The sequence below is a fragment of the Lissotriton vulgaris genome, chromosome 8, assembly GCF_964263255.1.
Source record: "Lissotriton vulgaris chromosome 8, aLisVul1.2, whole genome shotgun sequence".
Classification (NCBI taxonomy): domain Eukaryota; kingdom Metazoa; phylum Chordata; class Amphibia; order Caudata; family Salamandridae; genus Lissotriton; species Lissotriton vulgaris.
Window position 1 is genome coordinate 1,277,997,100 of NC_141696.1, and position 21,776 is coordinate 1,278,018,875.

The following is a 21,776-nucleotide window of genomic DNA, read 5'->3' on the forward strand; positions in this document are numbered from 1 at the left end:
CAGAACAAAGAGCAGATTTCAGAGAGTCAAAAGAATGTTGACATTTATCGGTCCACGGAAGGGGTTCATGCACATCTTCTTTTTTTTTTTTTTTTTTTTAAACCTTTATTGATCAAATGCACAATACACAGCGTCTGCCTACAACCCCACCGGGCCGGCCGCTATGACAAACATTAATGGAATTAAGTAAAAGACAATATGCAATAGAGGTGGCCACTTAGCGTCCGTTATGGTGTAGTGCACAATACAATAATAGACAGGATAGCAAAGGTTTAATTTTATAATTTTGTCGAAGTGGAACGAAACAAAAACAAACACATGGTAGAGTACTGGCAAGGCTCACAGGAGGGGGGGGGGGAAAGGGAAGGAGTATACAGAGACAGGAGCAAGTCTAACATGGGAGGGGGTTTACGAAGGGAATATAGAATGTGAGTAGTAAAAGGAACGCCGTTCATGGGGAGGAGGGAATAGCCTCGGCATAATCAAGTGGAGGGGTACAGATATCGCCTCGGTAATCATTCCATTGTGCCCAGACCCTGTTCCACTTTCTAGGACGACCCCGTGCCTCGTACACCGTCTTCTCTCGAAACATGCACCAGTCCATGTTGTCTTTCCAGGCACTGGGCCTCGGTGGCCTATTGGAGCCCCAGAGCTGAGCTATGTCTCTCTTGGCAACCATGTTGCCCAGAGTGACCCAAAAGGTCTGAGCAGCCGTACAGTCCGTAGGTTCCCACACATTGAGCAAACAGCGTCGTGCCTCGGGAAGGAGGGGGATCCCAGTAACACGTCCCATCACATCATGCACCCTGGACCAGAAAGTTGAAATAACCGGGCATTCCCACAAGACATGAAGAAAAGTACCATCCATACCACATCCATGTCTACACAGTCCATCTGTCGCAAGCCCCATTCGCCCCATTCGCACCAGACGCGTACCAGTCACATACACACGGTGGAGGATCTTTAGTTGGACAAAACGAAGCCGAGCCGGAATAGCCACCTCTTTAGGGGAGGAAACAGCCATCTGCCAGTCCTCGTCGTCTAATTCGAGCCCATCTGCCATCCAGGAGGCACAAAGCTTTTCCAGCTGGTCTGCCCTGTTGTTAACAAGTTTCTTATAGATTAAAGAAATCGTGCTATCAGGGACATGGCCATCAAGGAGACGGTCCTCGAGTGGGGATGACTGGGGAATATCAGTCCCTGGGGGATAAGCAGAAGATAAGGCATGCCGCACCTGAAGATACCGGAAATACTCCTTATCATCCAGCTGATATTCCACCTTCAGGGCCTCGAAGGACTTCACAGTGCCCCTGGCCCAGAGATCCTCCACCTTACTAATCCCAATCATATCCCATCTATCAAACCCTTTCGTCCGCCACAGGTTTCCCAGCCGCTCAGAATCATACAGCGGGGTCATACGCGTCAATTTGCCGCCCCAGCCTGTAGCCACAGTCGCATCCTTCCAGGCACGCACCGCACACTTCGTAGGACCAGTCAGGAGACGGAGTGGTGACTTCGAGTACAAAGCTCTATTGAAGTTGCCACCAGGCAGTAGAAATTTATCCAGGGCAAAAGCGGGAGCGGGTTCCGAAGAATATGTCACATGGTTAATGGCGCTTAAATGTGAGGCCCAGTAATATCGTTTGATATCGGGTAAAGCGATACCGCCATCATACCAGGGGAGTGTAAGTTTAGACAATGCGATACGGGCACGTCCGTCCCAAATCAATTGCCGCTGTAGGCTTTCGATTTCACGGAAATAGCGAGCGGGGACTGGGTCAAAGAAATTCTGCAAGGCATAAAGAAATCTAGGGAGCGACATCATTTTAAAAAGTGCCGCTCGCCCCAACGGGGACAAGGGCAGTTCACGCCACCGCCTCACATCTTGCTTGAGGCGACGGAGGGGAGCATAGAGATTCCGATCGTATCGCACCGCGGAAACCGCGGAAACCATGGAGACATGGACCCCCAGGTATTTAAAACCATCTTCCGCCACCTGAATTGGAAACCTACGGGGCAGCGGTGGTAACACCCCGGATATGACATAAACACAGGACTTGGTCCAATTGATGACCAGTCCGGAGTTCTTGCCAAAAGAGGTGAGAACGTCAAAGAGCACGTTCAAAGATTTCTGGGGGAGGTAAAATAAAGAAGGTCGTCAGCGTAGAGCGAGACGCGATCTTCCAAAGCCGGCGCCCACCGGATCCCTTTAATCGAGGGTTCCCACCGGAGCCATGCCGCAAGGGGCTCGAGCGCTAGTGCAAACAGAAGTGGGGAAAGCGGACACCTCTGACGGGTGCCGCGTCCCAATGGAAATGGGTCAGAACTTCTGCCATTCACTACAACTTGAGCCAACGGTTGCTCGTACAGGAGCCTCACCCACGCGATGAAGTTAGGGCCGAAGCCAAATTTGGAAAGGGCCGCCCACAAATATGGCCATTCGATGGTATCAAAAGCCATTGTAGCGTCCAGGGAGGTCACCACCGCTGGCTCAGTGAGAGTTGCAGCTCTTGCGAGAACGCCGTGGAGTCTACGCAGATTAAGGGCCGTGTTCCGATGGGGTATGAAGCCGGATTGATCCGGATGTATCAAGTCACAGATCACAGTCAACAACCGATTGGCCAGGACCTTGGCAAGAATTTTGGGTTCCGCGTTCAGCAATGAGATGGGGCGGTAGGAGGTGCAGCGGTCTCGAGGCTTGCCGTCCTTATGAATGACCACTATGGTAGCCAGGCGCTGTTCGGACGGAAGGACTCCAGCCGCAAGTGGGCGGCCATCTTGTCTGGACGGAGTTTATAGAGCTCGATAGGCAAGCCATTAGGCCCCATCGCCTTACCCGAACGCAAGGATCTGATGGCAAGGGCAATCTCGTCCACCGTAAAAGGAGCTTCCAGAGCCAATCCATCCTCTTCCGAGACAGAAGGAAGAGCAATATCGCGCAACAGTAAACAGGAGTCGGCCTCATCACGATCACTCACCGGGGTATAAACCTTTCGGAAATGGTCCACGAAACAGTCCACAATCTCACCGGGGTCAGACACACATTCACCAGATTCACGGGTAATAACGGGTACCACACGATTCATTCTTTCAGCCTTATCCAGCCACGCAAGGAGTTTGCTAGCCTTGTCACCCACATCATACAAACGGCCCAGCTGATTCACACGCATCACCTTAGCAGCATCAGTCACACAGGCTCTATAATCCGCCTGTTTCAGTTCCAAAGTGTGTAGGAGCGCAGGCGTGTCATCCCCACCCAACTCACTTTCGAGTGTGGTTATTTCGGTCTCAAGGGCCAGCAAAGCCTCCCTCCTAGCTTTCCTTTCAGCTGCAATAAGAGACAGTGCGGATCCCCGTATGACAGTTTTAAAGGCCTCCCAAAGAGTCGTAGGGGAAGTCACCGAACCCACATTTTCATCGAAGTAGGAATCGATAGCTTTCACCAAATCTGAGCGGAGCCGGGGGTTCCGAAAGTGCCAGGGCGGGACAGGGGGAACTCTGCTTCCAGAAGGACCACTCACAGAAACCTCAAGCAACAAAGGGGAATGATCTGAAATACCCCTAGGGAGATGTCGAACTTCCCGCACCAAGGAGAGGTTAGAGGTCAGCATGAAAAAGTAGTCTATCCTTGAGAGGCTGCCATGTGCACCAGAGTGGAAAGTGTATTGCGTCTGCGAGGGGTGTAGCGAACGCCAGACGTCCACCAGACCAAAAGTTTTGGCCATGCCAGTTAGCCACATCTGGGACAACGGCAGAACTCTAGGGGGCAGTCAATCACAATCACCAGACATCACAGAATTAAAATCCCCACCCATAATCAGTAGGCCATCAGGGAGTCCAAGGAGAGTCTTTCCGAGATCAGCATATGTAGTAGCCTGCAGCCCCGGGGGAATATATACAGCCACTATCACAACGAGCTTCCCCTCCCATCTCCCCGAGACAGCAGCATAGCGACACCGATCATCAAGGGTGACATCATCAATCTCAAGGGCCAAGGAGGATTTAACCATTATACCCACTCCTCGGGAGCCAGACGTAAAACCAGCATGAGCGACCAACCGGTAGCCTCGGCGGTCAAGAGCTTTACAGGCATTACCAATCAAATGAGTTTCTTGAAGTAACACAACATCAGGGGCATGGCGCCTTATAAATTGCAACACAATGCCACGTTTAATTCTGTCTCCCAAACCATTGACGTTCCAAGAAAGAACCTTCATCTCACCCCCCCCCCATCCCAAGAAGAGCGTCCCAACCCAACCCCCTCCCGGAACCTCAGAGCAAGGGTGTATGCAATCAATGGTGTACCATGTGAAAAGAAAAACAAGAAACACGCAACACAACCAAGTCCCCACCAACCACCCCCCAACCATGAACCCGTTACAACTCTCCCCACCCTGCACCCCTGCTGACTAAAGAGCCACCCCAAACAGCAGTGTGCCTGTCGCCCCATCTGATCTACACAAAGAAACCCCCAAGGAGGAAGGGAGTAACTACCCCAACCCGCCCCACCCCGGGCATAAACATAAAGCATATGATAAAAGTTACTCTGTAAAGTTTATGATCCAAAACCGGACCTCGGGGGCCCAAATTCAACAACATGGCATATTTTAGTCCCAAATCCCTCAAGCGACGCTTCACTCCAAGGAATCCAGAACGTTGCCGTTGCACTTGAGGAGTGAAGTCAGGATAGATCGAGACAGAGTTATTGTCAAACTTCAACGGGCCGTGCCTGCGGGCGACCTGAAGAATGGCGTCCCTGTCTCGAAAGTGAAACAGCCGAGCAATTATAGGCCTCGGGGGTCCCCCCGGCTTTACCTGTCCACCTGGGAAGCGATAAGCACGCTCGACCGCAAAAAACTTGCTAAGGCCAGCGGGAGCGAGTTTAGCAACAATTAGCTCCTCAACCAAGAGATCGATCGAGGCAGCACCACTGTCTTCCGGCACTCCGACTAGGCGAATGTTGTTCCGCCGGGCCCTATTGTCGTAGTCCTCCATGCGTTTGGCTAACAGGTCTTGCGATGAGCGCAAATTCCCAATCTCCGACTGCGCTTCTGCCATGTCCGTCACCAGACTGGATGCCTTTAGGTCCAGCGCCTTGACCCTCTCGTTCGTCTTGGCCAGATCGGCTCGAATAAGAGTAACATCAACCGCCACCGTGTCTATCTTCGACACAATGGCTTCATACTGCTGGCTCATATCGGCCTTGAGTCCCGCAATGGAGGCCAGTAGGTCCTGAAGAGACACTTCCGATGAGGTCGCCATGTCCGTCTTTGGGTCTTCCAAGCCACGGCTGGCAGCACTGGGGGAACCTCTCGGTTGCGTATAGCGATCGATCACGTTGGACTGGATCGATCCCCCACGAGTAGTAGCCTTCCTGCGCTTCTCCATCTCGGGTTTCGTCGCCATGTTGAATTCAGCACCTCGCGGGGACAACCCGGGCGCGACAGGATGTCGGCGATCCTCGACCTCGAAAGTCTGGTTTTTGCAAGAAATTGTATCAGGCCACTGAGCCGGCACTGCGAAAAAGCGTGGTGCCAGTGAGAACACCAAACCAGGATTGATGAGCAGGTCACAGGCAGTCAGGACACGGGAGGACCAGAAACCGAAAGTGAAAGTGGCATATCATCGGTGAAGCAAATGCCAGGCAGCCGTTGTTGTTGCATTACTGCCGTCCGGGGCTAGGCCAGAATGTTAGAGACGACGTAAAAATGGTCCCCGAAGTCCGATCTCGGCCCAGAAAGAGTCAGCAGCATCAGCAAGAGTAACACTTCAAAAGCCCGTTGAAGTGACCTGGATAACTGAAGGATAAATCAATAAGAGCGGTGCGGAATGAAAACAATGGGGAGTGTTTCTTTGAATTTTGTGGAGTATGTTGTTTTGTGTAAATAATTATCTGAACCTTGTGGTCCCTATCTCCACACACACCGTGTAGTGAGGACAAATGATGTACATATTTTGACTAAACTGTCACTTGAGAATTTCTTCTTCTTTCCCTCCACTTCTTCCTCACAGGATCACTCCCCTTTCCCTTGTTTCTTGACTATTTCTGGGGCACTGTGAAATTGTGTTCACGTTCTGACATAAAATTATATATTTGTTATATACATTTCACATTGTGATTAAAACAATGTGGACAGATTTGTTTCTTGGTTGTTTTATTTCTGTTACTATGTAGTAAACTGTTCATTGATTACTGGGACCCCTTCCTCTTATCACCTTTGGCCTTACCAGCACCGCTCGGGTGTTTACGAAAGTGATGGCGGTGGTCGCAGCTCATCTGCGCAGATCGGTGGTTCCAGTCTTCCCCTATCTCGATGACTGACTGTTGAAGGCGAGTTTGCCCCAGGCTGTCGTCTCCCACCTCCAGACTACGGCGGCCCTCCTGCAATCGCTGGGGTTTGCTATCACTGTGCCGAAGTCACATCTGATTCCCTCTCAGAAGCTCCTTTTCAGGGGGGTGGTTCTGGCTACAGCGCAGTTTCGGGCTTATCCTCCTGAACAGCAAGTCTGGGATATTCGGGCTATGATGCTGATCTTTCAGTCTCTATCCCGGGTTTCGGTCAGAATGACCCTGAGGCTGCTGGGCCTCATGACGTTCTGCATCCTGCTGGTGGATCATGCCAGGTGGCATATGCAGGCTCTGCAGTGGGACCTTAAGTTTCAGGGGGCACAGTATCAGGGGAATCTTTCCGATTGCGTCCAGATCTCGGAGGGCACTGCACACCAATTGCAGTGGTGGCTAACAAACCAGGATTGGGTGAACAGCAGATCGCTCTCCCTTCCCCAACCAGAGTTCAAAGTGGTGACAGATGCATCACTTCTGGGGTGGGGCAGCCACTTGGGGGAGGCGGAGATCAGGGGCCTCTGGTCTCTGGCAGAGTCAGGGCTCCGCATCAACTTGCTTGAGCTCTGAGCGATTCGTCTTGCACTGAAGGCATTCCTTTCCTCTGTCTGGCGAAGAGTAGTGCAGGTGTTCACGGGCAACAACACCGCCATGTGGTACTGCAACAAACAAGGCGGGTGAGGTTGTGGACCCTATGTCAAGAGGCTCTTCGCCTTTGGACATGGCTGGAACATCATGGCATGCATGTCCCTGGTGGTTCAACACCAGGCAGGTTCCCTGAACGCCAGGCCGGACAAACTCAGGAGCAGGTGCATGATGGATCTTGAATGGCGTCTTCACTCAGAGGTGGTGCAAGGTCTCTTTTAAGCAGAGTGGAGAGCCTTGGTTAGATCTGTTTGCCACCGAAAAGAACGCGCAATGTCAGTAGTTCGGCGCATTGGAATTTCCAAGGAGGCACTAGCATGGCGATGTTTTTCGACGCGAGTGGAGTTGCGGTCTTCTATACGCCTTTCCACCTATACCACTTCCGCCCAGAGTGCTGAAGAAGATCAAACACAGCCGGGCCCAAGTCATTCTGGTGGCTCCGGATTGGACACGAAGAGTCTGGTATCCCAAGTTCTTGAGCATGGCCATAGATCCTGCGATCATACTGCCTCTTCGGGAGGATCTTCTGTCGCAGCAGCAGGGGACGGTCCTCCACACAAACCTGTCCAGTCTCCACCTGCTTGCATGGAGAATGAGCTGCGGCTGTTGACAACTTTTGACCTTCCTCCCGAAGTCTGTAATTTTATCTTGGCAGCAGGCATCCCTCCACTAAAACGGTTTAAGCCTGTAGAACGAACAAATTTGTGGCATGGTGTGCAGCAAAGGTTGTGGATCCCCTTTGTGCCACTCTTTCAAAGGTTCTCCTCTTTCTTCTGTCTTTAGCCCAGCAGGGATCTGCTCTGGGCACCCCTAAAGGCTTTCTTTCGGTCATTTTGGCATTTCTTGCCTTCCAGATCAGTCTTCTCTTTTCAAGTCCCCTGTTGTAAATAGGTTTTTTAAGGGCATTACTCACCTCTTTCCTCCTATTCCTTTTTATAATGCCCCAGTGGGACTTTAATCTGGTTTTAACTAATCTTATGTGTGCTCCCTTTGAGCCTCTACATAATCTTCCTCTTATGCTCTTGACTCTGAAGACTGCTTTTCTGGTTGCCATCACCTCTGCTCGCAGGGTGAGTGAGCTTCAGGCTCTTTCTTCTAAGCCTCCTTCCCTTGCTGTTCATCCGGACAAGGTTGTCCTTCAAACTGGACCTTCTTTTCTTCCCAAAGTGATTACCTCTTTCCACATAGGACCGACATCACTTTGCCCCCGTTCTTCCCGCCCCTGCATCCTTCCAATGAGGAATAGATACTCCACCGTCTGATCCAAAACATGCGCTATCTTTTTATTTGGATCTCACAAAACAATTCCGGGTGCATGATCAGCTCTTTGTTGGCTATGTGGGCGCCAAGAAAGGTCGGGCCGTGCAAAAACGGACCATTTCTCGGTGTGTCTTTCTTTGCATTAAAATATGTTATTCCTTGGCGAAGAAGGAACCTCCAGGCAGGACTCCGCGCCCATTCTACCAGGGCGGCAGCAGCCACTACTGCTTTGGGACGTGGAGTCCCCCTTCCTGACATCTGTCAAGCAGCTACGTGGGAATCCCCGCACACGTTTACAAAACATTAATGCCTGGACAGCCAAGTCCGGAGAGATGACTTCTTTGGCCGTTCAGTTCTCCAGGACTTTCTGGTGTGAACTTAGTTCGCAGACCCAGCTCCGGGGTTGGTATTGCTGGGGTATCTATACTAAGGTAAAGAATCCATAAATAATAGTCAGATGAACAAGTTACTTACCTTCGGTAACGATATCTCTAAGAGATCTATATTAGGTATGGATTCCTTACCACCCCACCCATCCTCCCCGTTCTGCAAACGGACTTCTAGGCTTAGGGACTCCCTTTCAGGGCCCTAGTTTAGTGTACCAGTGGTCAGTGTTTTGCATGGCTCTGCGCTTCTGCCGTGGAATGTCATGTAAAAAACTGACATCAGCGCACGGGGGGTGTCTAATTAGACACCGCAACGTCATTACAGCGAACAGGACTCCAATGACGGACGCGAAGTCGACCGACGCCACCTTCCGACGCACAGGGGGTACTGCTAAAGAAAAAATCTCCACATCCAGTCGGACGCCTGGGGGTAATTCTAAGGTAATGAATATGTTATAAAGAAGGACCTCAGAAGCAGAAGTAAGTAAGTAGAGACTTTATTCTGTCACCAACTCTCCAGGACTGCCAGAGTGATGCCAACATTCTAAGGCAAGCTCTCAGAACAGACCAAAGGGCGAGGGGGAAACACATGATGGAACATATCAAGGTAAAAGAGGAAAGAGAGGGGCGAGATTACGACAGAATCTATAACTAATATATGTCTCGTACAGATATATTGTTACCGAAGTTAAGTAACTTGTTCTTTAGTTTGTGGTTGCCCAGGTGTTTATATGTTTAAAATGATATGGGCTATTTCCCTTTCAGTGTGGTTTTATAATGTATTATAGGTCTAAACGTAACATGGTAGCCTAGTAATAAGACATATCCTTAATTTTGTCTGTGCTTTTCATACTCACAGAATTAAACAGATTTATTGTTTATTTTAAAACCAAATATTGAATTTTTATAGCTGTTCTCTAACTCTGGAGTCAATTGTTTTTGTGTTTTAGGGTATCAGTTTGGAAGAATTCAAGAGCTTCTGTCGCTTTATGAACACTCTGGAAGACTTCTCAATCACAATGCAGATGTTTAGCGTGGCCAATCGCGCTGTGAAATTGGGTATGTATTCAGCTTTATTTATACATGCAGGTTTCCAATAAGAGGTACACTTAAAGAATGTTAAATTTTTATTGTAATATTTAAACATTTGTATGTTTTTAAATGTATTACCATATGATAGAAAATTGTTACTATGAAACACAAATTGTATAAAATGCAAATTTCTCTAATGCTGAGAATCATTATACATGATCATTACACTACTTGTTTGTATTCCTTAGTGCAGCATTCTCAGTGCGACGGGCGTGCCTATAGGCGTGGGTCCCGCATTCACTGTTGCTCTGGAACCAAACTGTAATGACGCAGCCCACAAAGTCTTAACCTGGTGTGGGTTGCTTGTGTTCCGGTTCACAAGTCACCTGAATGGGCAGTGTGAGCTGGGCTGTTCCGATTCGAGGAGGGCCAAGGGCGGTTTTCATATGGCTGGTTCCTTTCTGATCTGGCAAAAAAAAGCTATGGACTCTGATGCGGGCCGAGTAATCACCAGTGCCTGAGGTTAATTCAGGTATCTCGTCTACCACTCTTTGGTATTCCTCAATGCAAAATGGGAAGCAGCAGCTTAAGCATTACACACACTGAGCAGATGCAATACAGGGCACAGTAGTGCAAGCATCCTTTACATACTTGCAGCAGGTAAACTACGGGCGATAATAGTCCAGTCTTCTCTCCAGAACACAAAACAGGTTCGACACAGGAAGCAGTAGTGCAAGCCTCTACTCTCACACTCTCTATCTCCGTCTCTTTCTTTCGAACATCAGGCAGTACTGACTTACCTCCTACGCAGAAAAAGTACAGTACAGATAGCAGCCGTGAAAGCTTTCATTGTGCACAGAGCATACGTAGAACGTGTATTCCAAAGGCAGCTGATGCGCAAAAGGAACTTTTGAAGTACTGGGTCCACGTCGACACATTGTGTGTAGATGATTTGTCCAATGTTTCTTTCTGATCTAATAACTCTTGCTACCTCGGCAGAATGGAGGGTCTACATCAGTTAGTTGAAACCTAATTTGTATTGGATTTTGACCTTTGTCAAAGAAATGTCTTGCCACTAGCAGTTTGACGTTTTTTGTTCTGATTTGTGTTCTGTCCATCTTAATTTAGTTCGTCCTGTTTGTAAAACGGAATACAGCCCGCATCTGCAATGTATAATGTATTTTTTATATTAACCTGCACATGTACAATATCCTCCGATTTCATCTCCATTTTTGTGTGGGAATAAAAATGAATTCAACTTTCACAATGTTGTTACAGTGTGAACATTGTAAACAGGGATATATATCGTCTTGTTTTATACTCCAAATTCATCATTGAATGTGTCTTTCTTGCTTGTATCAGCTAATCTCCTTAAACGACTGCTCTTTGATACACAAATTGTGGAGGGTTTGGAAAAACCTTTAGTGAACGTGTCTTAGTTAAGGACGTCCAAGTTTCTTCATTATTGCCCTTATTTTGTCGAATAAATAGAATATGTGTGTATATATTAACTTGCTCTTTGTCTGCCTTTGGTGTTCTCGTGATCATAAGTTATGATCTTCTCTTTCTATGAAACCCTCTGAATTACTGCTTATGACCCAACTTTCATGATATCCTCTTCCTCTCAATTGTTCGGTTACGTCTTCTTATGCATGTAAATGTTTACCCGCATTGGCAGATTCTCTTATAGCATAGCCTATGACTGTAAGGCAACCAACCGTCTATAATACTGGTTGAATGGAAACTTTTCGCATGCAAATGTGTGTTTGTCTGTACTCTTGTTGTAGACTTCTGGTTGTAACTTATTGTTCTTAGGTGTTATTTGTAAGTACAGAAAGTGTATTTGTGAATTCCCACAGGGTTGCCTGCTTTGGCAGATTTCTGGATTCGTATACTTATGGATGTGAATATCCCAAGCATTATGAGAAAGTGTTTTTTTTTACTATTTGCACCCGAACCCCTGCTGCATACCAAGTCTGTAATAAGCTCCCAGTGCCTTCCTGGCCCCATACCAGGTTAACCAAAGACTGAACAGATGAATAAGTGTTCATACCTATCCCTTCTACAGGTGGTTCATCCTCAGCAGAGTTTGATCATATTTTCAGTACAGCATATAGAATGTTACTAGTACATAGCAGATGGCGGAACCTTCATAGAAATGCACCTGATACATAAATTGCCACTACTGTAATACACCCCTTATATAAACAATTAAATGGGGATTATGTGCACACCGATAGGACACCCGCCATCACAATGACAGTTCTAGCCAGAACTTTTGAAAATGTAATGAAAAAAAGCACAGGTGCACCCTAAATTGAAAATGTGCTAATACAATACAATTAACGCAAGAGCACAGATAGTGATGTCCAGAGGTCTGATTTGTTTGAATGATTTATTTATCAGTATAAAAACGAACAGCCGACGCGTTTCGTCCCGAAAGGGACTTCTTCAGGGCAAAAGAGATGTTTATACTCCTTGGCGGTGAGTGTAGTATTATGTTCTTGTAAAAACCAGAGGGTTGCGGTCCGTTTCGCAGTCTCAAGACAAAAGGTATGTATAACTTATCTTAGGTTCTGGAGCAGGAGTTGAAATAGGTTTACTCTTAAAATATCTGAGTAAACGGAGTCTCTAGGCGATTTGTATCTTACAAAGAGGATGATCTGCCGGGCTAGGAATGGAACTAGATCCAACCAGCAATCGAAGTTGTGACAGATCGTATCGATCCAAGAACATATAAATAGGAATTAGATGCACCAATCCTGAAGTGTGCACCTGAGAATATCCTGTGGAATCTTCCAGTGTAGTTTAATGGTGTATATGGAAATCTCTCCTTACTTCTTCACCAAGTTTCGTGAAGAAAGAAAACCCCGGAAGCGACAGCCCAGTCGTGGCGTTCCCTCAGTCCATGTAGCACCTGATGGATCCATATAGAATGTTGTTGGTAAATGCCGGGAAAGGAGCAAGATGGCGGCCGTTAAGTGGACGCTAGCGGAGCCCGAAGGTAGCGATCCGTGTGTATCTATGAGGCCGGTGTGAGAGGAGAGCCGCTCTTCCCCCGTGCCGATTCCTGTTCTCCCGCCACCCCCCCTCCCGCTCTGAATGCTGTTCTGTGGCAGGCGCCCACGTTTTCAGTACTCCGGAACGACTTCTCTCGTGCAGCGCTGCGTTGCAGCGTACATGAGACGCTTGCTTCTCCGACTTACCAGCACGGATCCCGCAATGGCGCCAAAAGTAGCGGCGAGTGGTGTAGCAGCGAAAGCGGCAGCAGCGGCAGCTGCTCGAAGAGCACAGAGCGAGGCTAACCTGCACCTGAGTGAGAACGCCCTGGCATCCGGTGATAGCTCCCCCGGTCAGCTGCAAAAACAACGCCCGACGGAGGCAAGGAGAGGGAAAGGCGGACCTCCGAATGCAGGCACCACAAGGAGTAAACGGGCTGGACCCTCAGTGGTAGATATGTTGCAGCGTAGCAGAGAAACATCGGCCGCAGTAAGTATTGCTGCCCGGAACCGGCTTGAGGGGAACGCTGGTGATGGTGTTGGAGCAGGCATAGGAGACCGGTGGATTTTGTCAGGAGCCCCGAAATAGTGAATAACTCAGTTATTGCAACCCAGGATAATGAAGAATGCACGGGTATATCTCTGGACGTGCAAAGGAGGGGGGCTGGTTAGCGGGCAACACTGCTGGAACAGAGTAAAGAAAATAGACAGGCACCCATGAGCACTCCATCCTCTAATCAAGGCAGCAATTGTATGAGTGGCGAGGGGGAGCCATCCAGCAGCAATCCTACACAGGAACCTACCAGGCTCCCAATAACAACGCAAGAGGTCTTAAGCCATGTGGGTAACTCAAAGGGAGCAGACACCCTGGAGGATAAAAACAGTGTAGAAGAGGAAATGGAACAGAGTGACTGCTTTTTCTCTCTGACAGAGGAAGCAGAGTGGTCGGATGATGCATTAAGCACGTCGCAGGGGGCCAGCAGCCTTGAATCGGATCTGGAGGGGAGTGATGAGGAATTACCCTCGACAACAAAAAAAGGCCCACGGCGTCTAGGAAAGGAAGATAAACGGAGAAAAGATTTTTCCTGGGATTATTCAGCGGCTACCCCACTGTCAGGATCCCGGGGTAAACCGACCGCCGTGGCAAGACCTGAAGGACCCTCCACGCTTGAGACTATTCATCAGGCTATACTGGCCCACAGAGAAGCGGCACAGCAAGATAGCAGGAAAACTCAGGCAGGGATGAGGAAAATGCAGGGAGTGGTGAGAAAACTATCGAAGGCATTTTCCAACATGGGGGAAAGAGTCACAAATTTGGAGGAAAGGGTGATGGGAGCCGAAAGCGAAATGGTGAAAACAGTTACGATGGTGGAGGCCCACAATGCCCAGATCTAGGATTCCTCCAGCTTCCATTGTATATCCTTGAACAGGCAAAGAAGGAACAACCTAAGAGTTCTTGGGGTACAAGAAGGATTGGAGGGGTCCAACACCAGGAACTATATAATCAGTCTGTTTTCTACTGCTTTCCCAGAATTATCGGACTGGAACTGGTTATCCGAGATTCAAAGGGCACACGTGTCCTCTTCAAGCAGCGCATACCGGTGAAGGAGGGAGAAAAACCACGGACTATGCTTATTTTTTTGGGAAACTTCCTCTTGAGGCAGTCCATTTCGGACAAGGCAAGACCCGACGCTTGGAGATCAAGCGGGGAGGTTTCCTTCTTTGTAAGGCCGGATTTCTGCCATATCACAGTAGAGAGGCGTTGGAGACTTAGACAGATGCTGAAACCGTTTCAGGATAAGAAGATACAGGCGTTCCTGGTTAACCCCGCGCAGCTAAAAATCATTAATCAGGGGGTCACCCGGTATTTCTCTTCGGAGATCAAGGCAAAGGAGTATTTGGACTCCCTGGACTAGGGGCTTGCTGGGGCTACTTTAATTCAGTGATTTGAGCTTTGGGGGAAGTTTGAAAGGGGGGTGTGGGGATTAGAATGGGTTTATCTTTTCTGGGTGGTCGTAACAGGGGGAAGAGTGTTGGTAATGAACTCTATATACTAATGGATGGATGTCCTCTTTGGGATTAAGATGCTTCCTATCCACCGGCCATAGTGTTTAAAATATGTGTTTTTTAGGGCCTGCTACCTTCTAGGACCGCGCACATCACATGCACAGACCTAGGTCTGAGCACTCCCGGGGGGGGGGGCAGGTAGCTTTCAGAGGGGAATGGGGGTTGGGGTGGGGGGTCACAGGGTAGATGGTGGCAGGGTGGAGGTACTGAGCACTTTGGGCGGTGGGCTGGGAGGTGGGTGTGGGGTAAAAAAGAGAAAAATATTGGAATCAGGTGTATTGTTTGAAGAGTCAGCCTTTAGAAAAAGGAATAATGAGAAAGCTTAGGATATGTACGGTGAATATAGGGGGGGATGAATGATGGGCTAAAAAGGCAGAAATTAGGGCATTTTGTAGCTATGAATGGCCTGGATGCTATCTGTATCCAAGAAACACATCTGCCCTGGTCTAAGAAACACCTGATAAATCTTAAAGGTTTTGAGCTTGTGGGGTGTTCAATGCAAACATCCACGATTAGGGGGGTGGCCATATTGATTAAAAATAACCTTGGAGGGTGTAAGCGCTCCCTTTCGGACGTTTGGGGTAGATGGGCTATAGTGGAATTAAATATAGGAATTACCCTTTGCACAATCTATGGCTCAAACCAGGACGAATCTGAGATATTCGATAGACTGGAGCTAGAACTACTAAACTGGCCGTACCCTCTCATAGTCTGCGGGGATTTTAATATTTCCGCGGATTTTACTGGTGGAGATAATAACACAAGCTATGTGGGCGTAAACCTAAGGTGTTTAGAGCTTTATCAGCTTTAATCAACACCCATAATCTGCTGGATGTTTGGGGCTATAAGGAACCACAGAACCCAGGCTTTACCTATTTCTCATGCCCCTTTAAAAAATACACCAAGCTCGATTATTTTTTCATCTCCCAAACGGAGGCAGGAAGGATAGGAATCCGCAAAATGCCCAAAGTGATATCTGACCATAGCCCTCTGATTTTAATGTATGAAAAAGACAATCTAGCTACTCCGCCATATAAATGGACGTTTGCGAGGAGATTACTAGTTGACCCTGTATTCATAAATCATCTCCATAATTGGGCACAGGTTATTCTGATACAAATAGGTATAGTGCCTCTCGCAACAGCGTTTGGGATGCGTTCAAGGCAGTGCTAAGAGGGGAGACTGTTAGTTTTTCAGCTCGTCAAAGGAAAAAAGCACGAGGGATCCACGAATCTCTCCTGGCTCAGTTAGCTCAGGGAGAAGAACAACACCTAAGAGATATTGTACAGGGGAAAGAAGCAAACGAAAGTTTAAGCAAGATTCTAGCCATTAAAGCGGAAATTTACAAGGCAGATGCGGATGATTTCCAGGTATTTAAGGGAAAAATGTACGAGACAGGGGAACAGGCCGGCAAGTTATTAGCCTTGAGGATTAGGCAGGGGGTTAGTAAAAATCAGGTAGCTAAACTTCAGGTGGATAACCAGTTGCACACAGATCCAGAAGGCATCAGACGGGTGTTTAAGGAATTTTATCAAAACTTGTACCAAGAAGAGGCCAGGGCAGATCCCCCAAGATTATTTTTTGAGGATTTTGGACATTCTCTGTCTCTCCAGGAGGGGAATGTACTGGAAAGGGACATTGAAATGGACGAGGTCATATTGGCTCTTCAGAATTCACCAGCTGGTAAGGCCGCCGGGCCTGATAATATCCCAGCTGAAGTTTATAAGTGTTTACAAGACGTTCTGGCCCCAATATTACTGGACTTATTTACTGGTATAGTATGGACCGGAGTTACCCCAGATTCATGGAAGGAAGCGAACATCATAGTCTTCTAAAAAAAAGGGTAAAATAAGGGAGGATCCCGGGTCGTACCGTCCAATATCCCTTATAAATGCAGACACGAAAATCTACGCCAAGGTATTGGCCAATAGGCTGGGAGGGGTCATTGGCGGACTGGACTCCCCTTGGCAGCATGGGTTTATCCCGGGCAGGAGCCAAGGGACCATATAAGATGCGTCATTACGTTGTTTGACGCTCTTGCTGCTTTGGGGGGTCGGATCGCCATGATCCTTCTCGATGGCGAAAAAGCCTTTGACCGCGTCACTTGGCTGTATTTGTGGGGGATATTGGAACAGAGGGGCTTTGGTCCTAAAATAATCAAGGCCATTAAGGCAATGTATGTTGACCCGTGCGCCAGGATCCAGTTAACGGGAGGAGCATCAGATAAGATATTCCTCTCTCGAGGGACTCGTCAAGGGTGCCCCTGCTCCCCAATCCTCTTTGCTTTATACATAGACCCGTTAATTAGAAGGATTTTGGGAAGCGGGGGTATCAAACCAGTGATCCATTGGGGATTCAAGACCAAGCTGTTAGCTTATGCGGACGACTTGGCAGTCCAAACTCCAGAGCCTGATGCCGCAATGTCCGTTCTGGAGGCAATCACCGCAGAGTTTGGCCGATGCTCCGGATATCTACTTATTGTAAATAAGACCCAGATAGTATGTTCAAGTAACATCATAAAACGGGATAGTAGATATAGAGATTCGGCAACCTATTTGGGGGTTAGAGTCAGTCCCTCAATGGAGTCTATCGTTAAAGAGAATTATGAGCCACTTATAGATTCAGTCATATTAGAGCTAAAGCTGATAGATCCCATCCATCTTTCATTATTAGGAAGAATTAATGTTCTAAAGATGACTATGTTGCCGAAATTCTTGTACCTTTTTCGTGCGAGTCGGCTTATGGTGGGGGAGAGTGTGATTAAATCCATTGCGTCAGCATTTAGTAAATTCTTGTGGCAGTATGGAAAGACAAGGCGCTGATTAAAATACTTAGCGCTACCTCAGAATAGAGGTGGTTTGGGGCCCCTAATATTAGGTGTTACTTATTAGCTTCTCTGTTTAGCCAAATGGCGATATTGTTGGGTAGTACCCCAGTATATGTTAACAGACAACCAGGGAGCATCTTTCCACCCTCTATCTATGAATTACTGGTGGGAAAAGAGGCAATGGGGTTATTGCTGCGTAATACAGACCGGCGATACTACAATAAAAAAAGATATAAGGTATTGGATAGTGCGTGGTGGGTGTGGAAAGAAGTTAAGAAGGCATTGGGAATCCTGAAATTTAATTATTACACACCCTTTTGTAATTCTAAACTCTTCCCGTATCTGAGCTGTGATGGAGGGGGGTCAGTTTGGGAATCACAAGGAATAAGTAGAATAGGAGATCTATGGGAAGGGGCTGACCCGATGGGTTTTGCTGAGCTTCAACGGAAATTTGGGCTGGAGGAGAAACATAGTTTAAAGTTCATGCAAATATACCTAACTTTGATGTCTATTAGACCTCGGATCAGCCCAGGAGGAAGAATTAAGATTCTTGACTATGTTTTGGGTGGGGGGGACCAGGATTGGTATGATCTATGGGGCCCTTTCCGACACATGGCAAGATGATATGGAAAAGGTCGAGGCTTCATGGGCGGTAAAACTCGGGGACCCAGATGTGGTTCTGGATAGAGCGTTGCAGATGGCAAGCAATATATTCCGGTCCTCAAACCTTAGGGCACAACATTATAAAACATTATTTAAGCTTTATTACACCCCAGCTAAGCTCTTTGAGTGGGGGAAAAGAGACGATGATAGGTGCCCCAGGTGTTTTGGGGGGACGGCAAATGTAGTTCACATGTTTTAGGACTGCTATATTTACCTATTTAAGATATTTATGATGAATTAGTGGTAACCTTTCTAAATGATGTAATGTGTTGTATTGGAAAATGTGTTTTAACTGGAAAGATGGTTTTTGTATACACCTGAATTCGATTTTAAATACAATTTAAAAAAAGAGAATTACTGTGAAAACAGTAGCTCAATGAAAAAAAAATGTTGTCTATGCAGACCAAATGATTGTATTTACCATTTATGTTTGTGTATTAAATAAGTTATGTATTTTCCCAGGTGTATATGATTATATGAGCTATTGGTAGCATTCAGATGCATGCTGAGTGGTTCTTTCCATTTAAAGATTAAACTGCTACTTGTTAACTGATGGTAATGATTTTGTTTTCCCCAGCCGAATTCATGAGGGCTGTAAAAGTTGCCACAGGGCAGGATCTTTCAAAAAACGTTTTGGAAACTATCTTCAAGATCTTTGATTTAGATGGCGATGACTGCCTCAGCCACGGAGAGTTTCTCGGAGTTTTGAAGAACAGACTACATCGTGGTTTGAAGGTAAGGAACGTGGAGCTTAGATCATTTCCTTCGTTTCCTGAAGATCAGACTTACTTATTGAGTCCTTTCATTCTAAGCTCTGTTTGATCCTGACTGCAGAACGCACTCTGGCCTTTTACCAAGCAGTCCTTTGGGGCAGTGTCATCTTTGAACATTTTGCTGAAGTACAGATAGTTTTGAGTCTAACTTGTTTATGTGAGCCAAGATTATAAGATTATGGATGGGCGTTTTTCTGCTGGGACACTAAATATAAATCTTAGTGCGAAATCCGCTTCATCCTTTAGGAGCCTAGATTGCAGCCTGGTCCTTGACTTTTCTCAGCACTGAAGAAGTAGGCTGGCTTCTCTGGGTGATAAAGCCACACAGCTCACTATGTTGTAGTTCTCTTTCCGCTTGGCTTTGTGGCAGAGCTTTGTAACATGTACCATACACTGGTAGAGTTGATTAGTAATTTAGATATTAGATTGGCCTGACCACATTAAAAGCTGGGCAGATAGAGAGTTGGGTATGAAGATATTTTACATCACTCTAGAGTATCCATAGAGTCAGTTTGTTTCCTACCTCCATGTGCGTGATTTAAGTTTAGTGTCTGCCCTTAAAGTACAGACATGAGGGACATAGCTGCTGCAGTGTGTTCTTAAACATAATTTAAGATATTACGTAGGTATGTTCAAAACATCATTTAACAGTATTTTTAAGATAAAATTGGTCTCAGGCTATAAATTGGTTTGGTGCCTAATACAGAATTTTAAAAACCTTGCAGTGTTTATAGCTATAGGATCAGAGTCCAGCCTTTGAAGATGGGACGGTAACACGTTGGACTGTTACGGTTACCCTTTTTAAAAACTGGGACCAAGATGGACTTCCGACCAAGAGTCCAGGAGTCCAACCTTTCCTGTGGCTTCTAGAACCCTCAATAATAAAGGGGCCCTTAGATCCATTTTAAATTTATATAGATCCACAGGAACCCCGTCCAGGCCCGGGGCCTTCCCTCCTCTGCTTAGTTTCAGGGCTTGCACAACTTCGGCCAAAGTGAAATCTAATGCCAATGAGCTAGGAAGAACAGTGGAGTTTTCGGGCCCTTGCCCCAGGGTACCAGATGTTTCAATAAATAAGTCTAAACATCTGGGAAAAATAGGCTATCCATTCAGTTTCGGTGATTGTGGTTTCTATTTTGTTTTTCTCTCTTGGGGCTGAGAGGAATGGTGAATTTATAACCTCCCAGAATGCTGCGGTGTCATTGATTTTACAGCAATTATGTAAGGCGGCCCAGTGTTCCTCTTCAATTGGTTCCTTCTCTGCCGAAGGGTTTTATTATATGATTTTCTTAATTGGATAACCTCGGCCCTGTCTCTAGGGGATTTTTTGAGGGCTACTTTAGGGGCGGAATAAGCTTTGGAACAGGAAGAATTAAACCAGGTGGTCGTGGAATTTCTTTTTCCTTTGGGAAAAATAGTTAAAGCTTCATTTACAGATTTAGTTATCAATTTAAAATTGGCTATGATCTCCTGAGGAGATGAACTCTCTGCCAGGCATAAGCTAACCGCTGTCTTAGCCGCTCTAATGACCTTTTCAGTTATCATTTCGGGGTCAGTGCGGATCCACTGTATTGTGTAGCCATTTAATCTGTTTGTGGTAAGGTTTTCATCCCGAATAGTGTCTTTGGTTTTTTCTGAGCTTCTAGCAGTTGCATGGTGTGAGAGATGGGAAAATTATCGCTAAATACGCAGTCATGCGTTATAAAGTTGGTGATAAGATTGGGGGCGCCACTTGTCATGAGAATGAAATCAATGCAACTGGACGCTCCTCTGCCGTTAAAAGTGGGGCTTAAATCAACGGCGGATGTTAACAGATCGTTAGCAAAAGCCAATTGGAGTAATGACATTGTCTCATTCATGCACTCCCCTTTACGGGAGTGAGGGAAATGAGTAATGTTATTCTCTTGGAGATCCAGGTAGCCGCAGGTGGTATTATTGTTTCTCTCGCATAAGGGCAAATTGAAATTACCGCCCCACATAATTGTTTTTTTTTGCGTGGTTGATATTGATATAATCTAAAAGGAAGTGGCGTATTTCCTTCAGTGTCTCCACTAGATTAATTTCCTGCAAGTTGTTGTAGAAATTTACTACCACTACATAGACTGATTTATTTACAGATATTAAAATTATCTGGTAATTCACCTCGTTTTTAGGGTACTGGTTTCTACAGGCTGAATTAGGTTGGAAACATAAACCACTAATCCACCTTTAGCTCGCCCTGAGGATGAGGTGAGTGCTGGAGAGAAGAAAGTTTTGTATCCTTTCAGGATGATAGGTGATACTGCCCATGTCTCCTGAAAACAAAGGATGTCATAACACCGCACAAATGTTATCCACCCTTCTTGATTGATCTTGGATCGGAGACCGGCAATATTCCAAAAAATTACTTTAATAGCAATCCCTCCTGAAGAATCAGCTACTGTCTGGGGGGTGAGTTTACTAGGCTCTCCTCTTCGGAAGGTGGGCTACTAGTTAGAGAAACTGCGGCTAATTCTGAGTGTATTATTTTATGAGAGATGAATTGACTTACTTTGAGATCATGCCTGGGTGTTGGCAGCTCCAGAGCCTGTTCCTTGGGGGTGTGGGGCAATTTGGGGGATAGGACACAGAGAGTTTACCAGAAATGAGTTATATTGGGGGGGATCGGGGACTATTGGCTATTGCCCATCGTAGCTTACTCTCTTTAAATTGGACCACACAGGACCTATTGGAAAAGTTGGTTGTCAGTCTACCTCCTCTATTAATGACAGAGATTCGAATCTGTTCTGTGTTAGGATAGAA

The 21,776-nt window shown here is 46.8% G+C and overlaps 1 protein-coding gene across 1 annotated transcript in view; it reads left to right on the forward strand.

Moving 5' to 3' along the window:
* Positions 1 to 21,776, forward strand: part of MICU2 (mitochondrial calcium uptake 2) — a 112,296-nt gene that overhangs the window by 55,996 nt on the left and 34,524 nt on the right. Inside the window, exons 2-3 of the mRNA XM_086935200.1 lie at positions 9,585 to 9,693; positions 18,800 to 18,957. Coding sequence (XP_086791326.1) covers positions 9,585 to 9,693; positions 18,800 to 18,957 — 267 coding nt within the window. The remainder of the gene's footprint in view (positions 1 to 9,584; positions 9,694 to 18,799; positions 18,958 to 21,776) is intronic.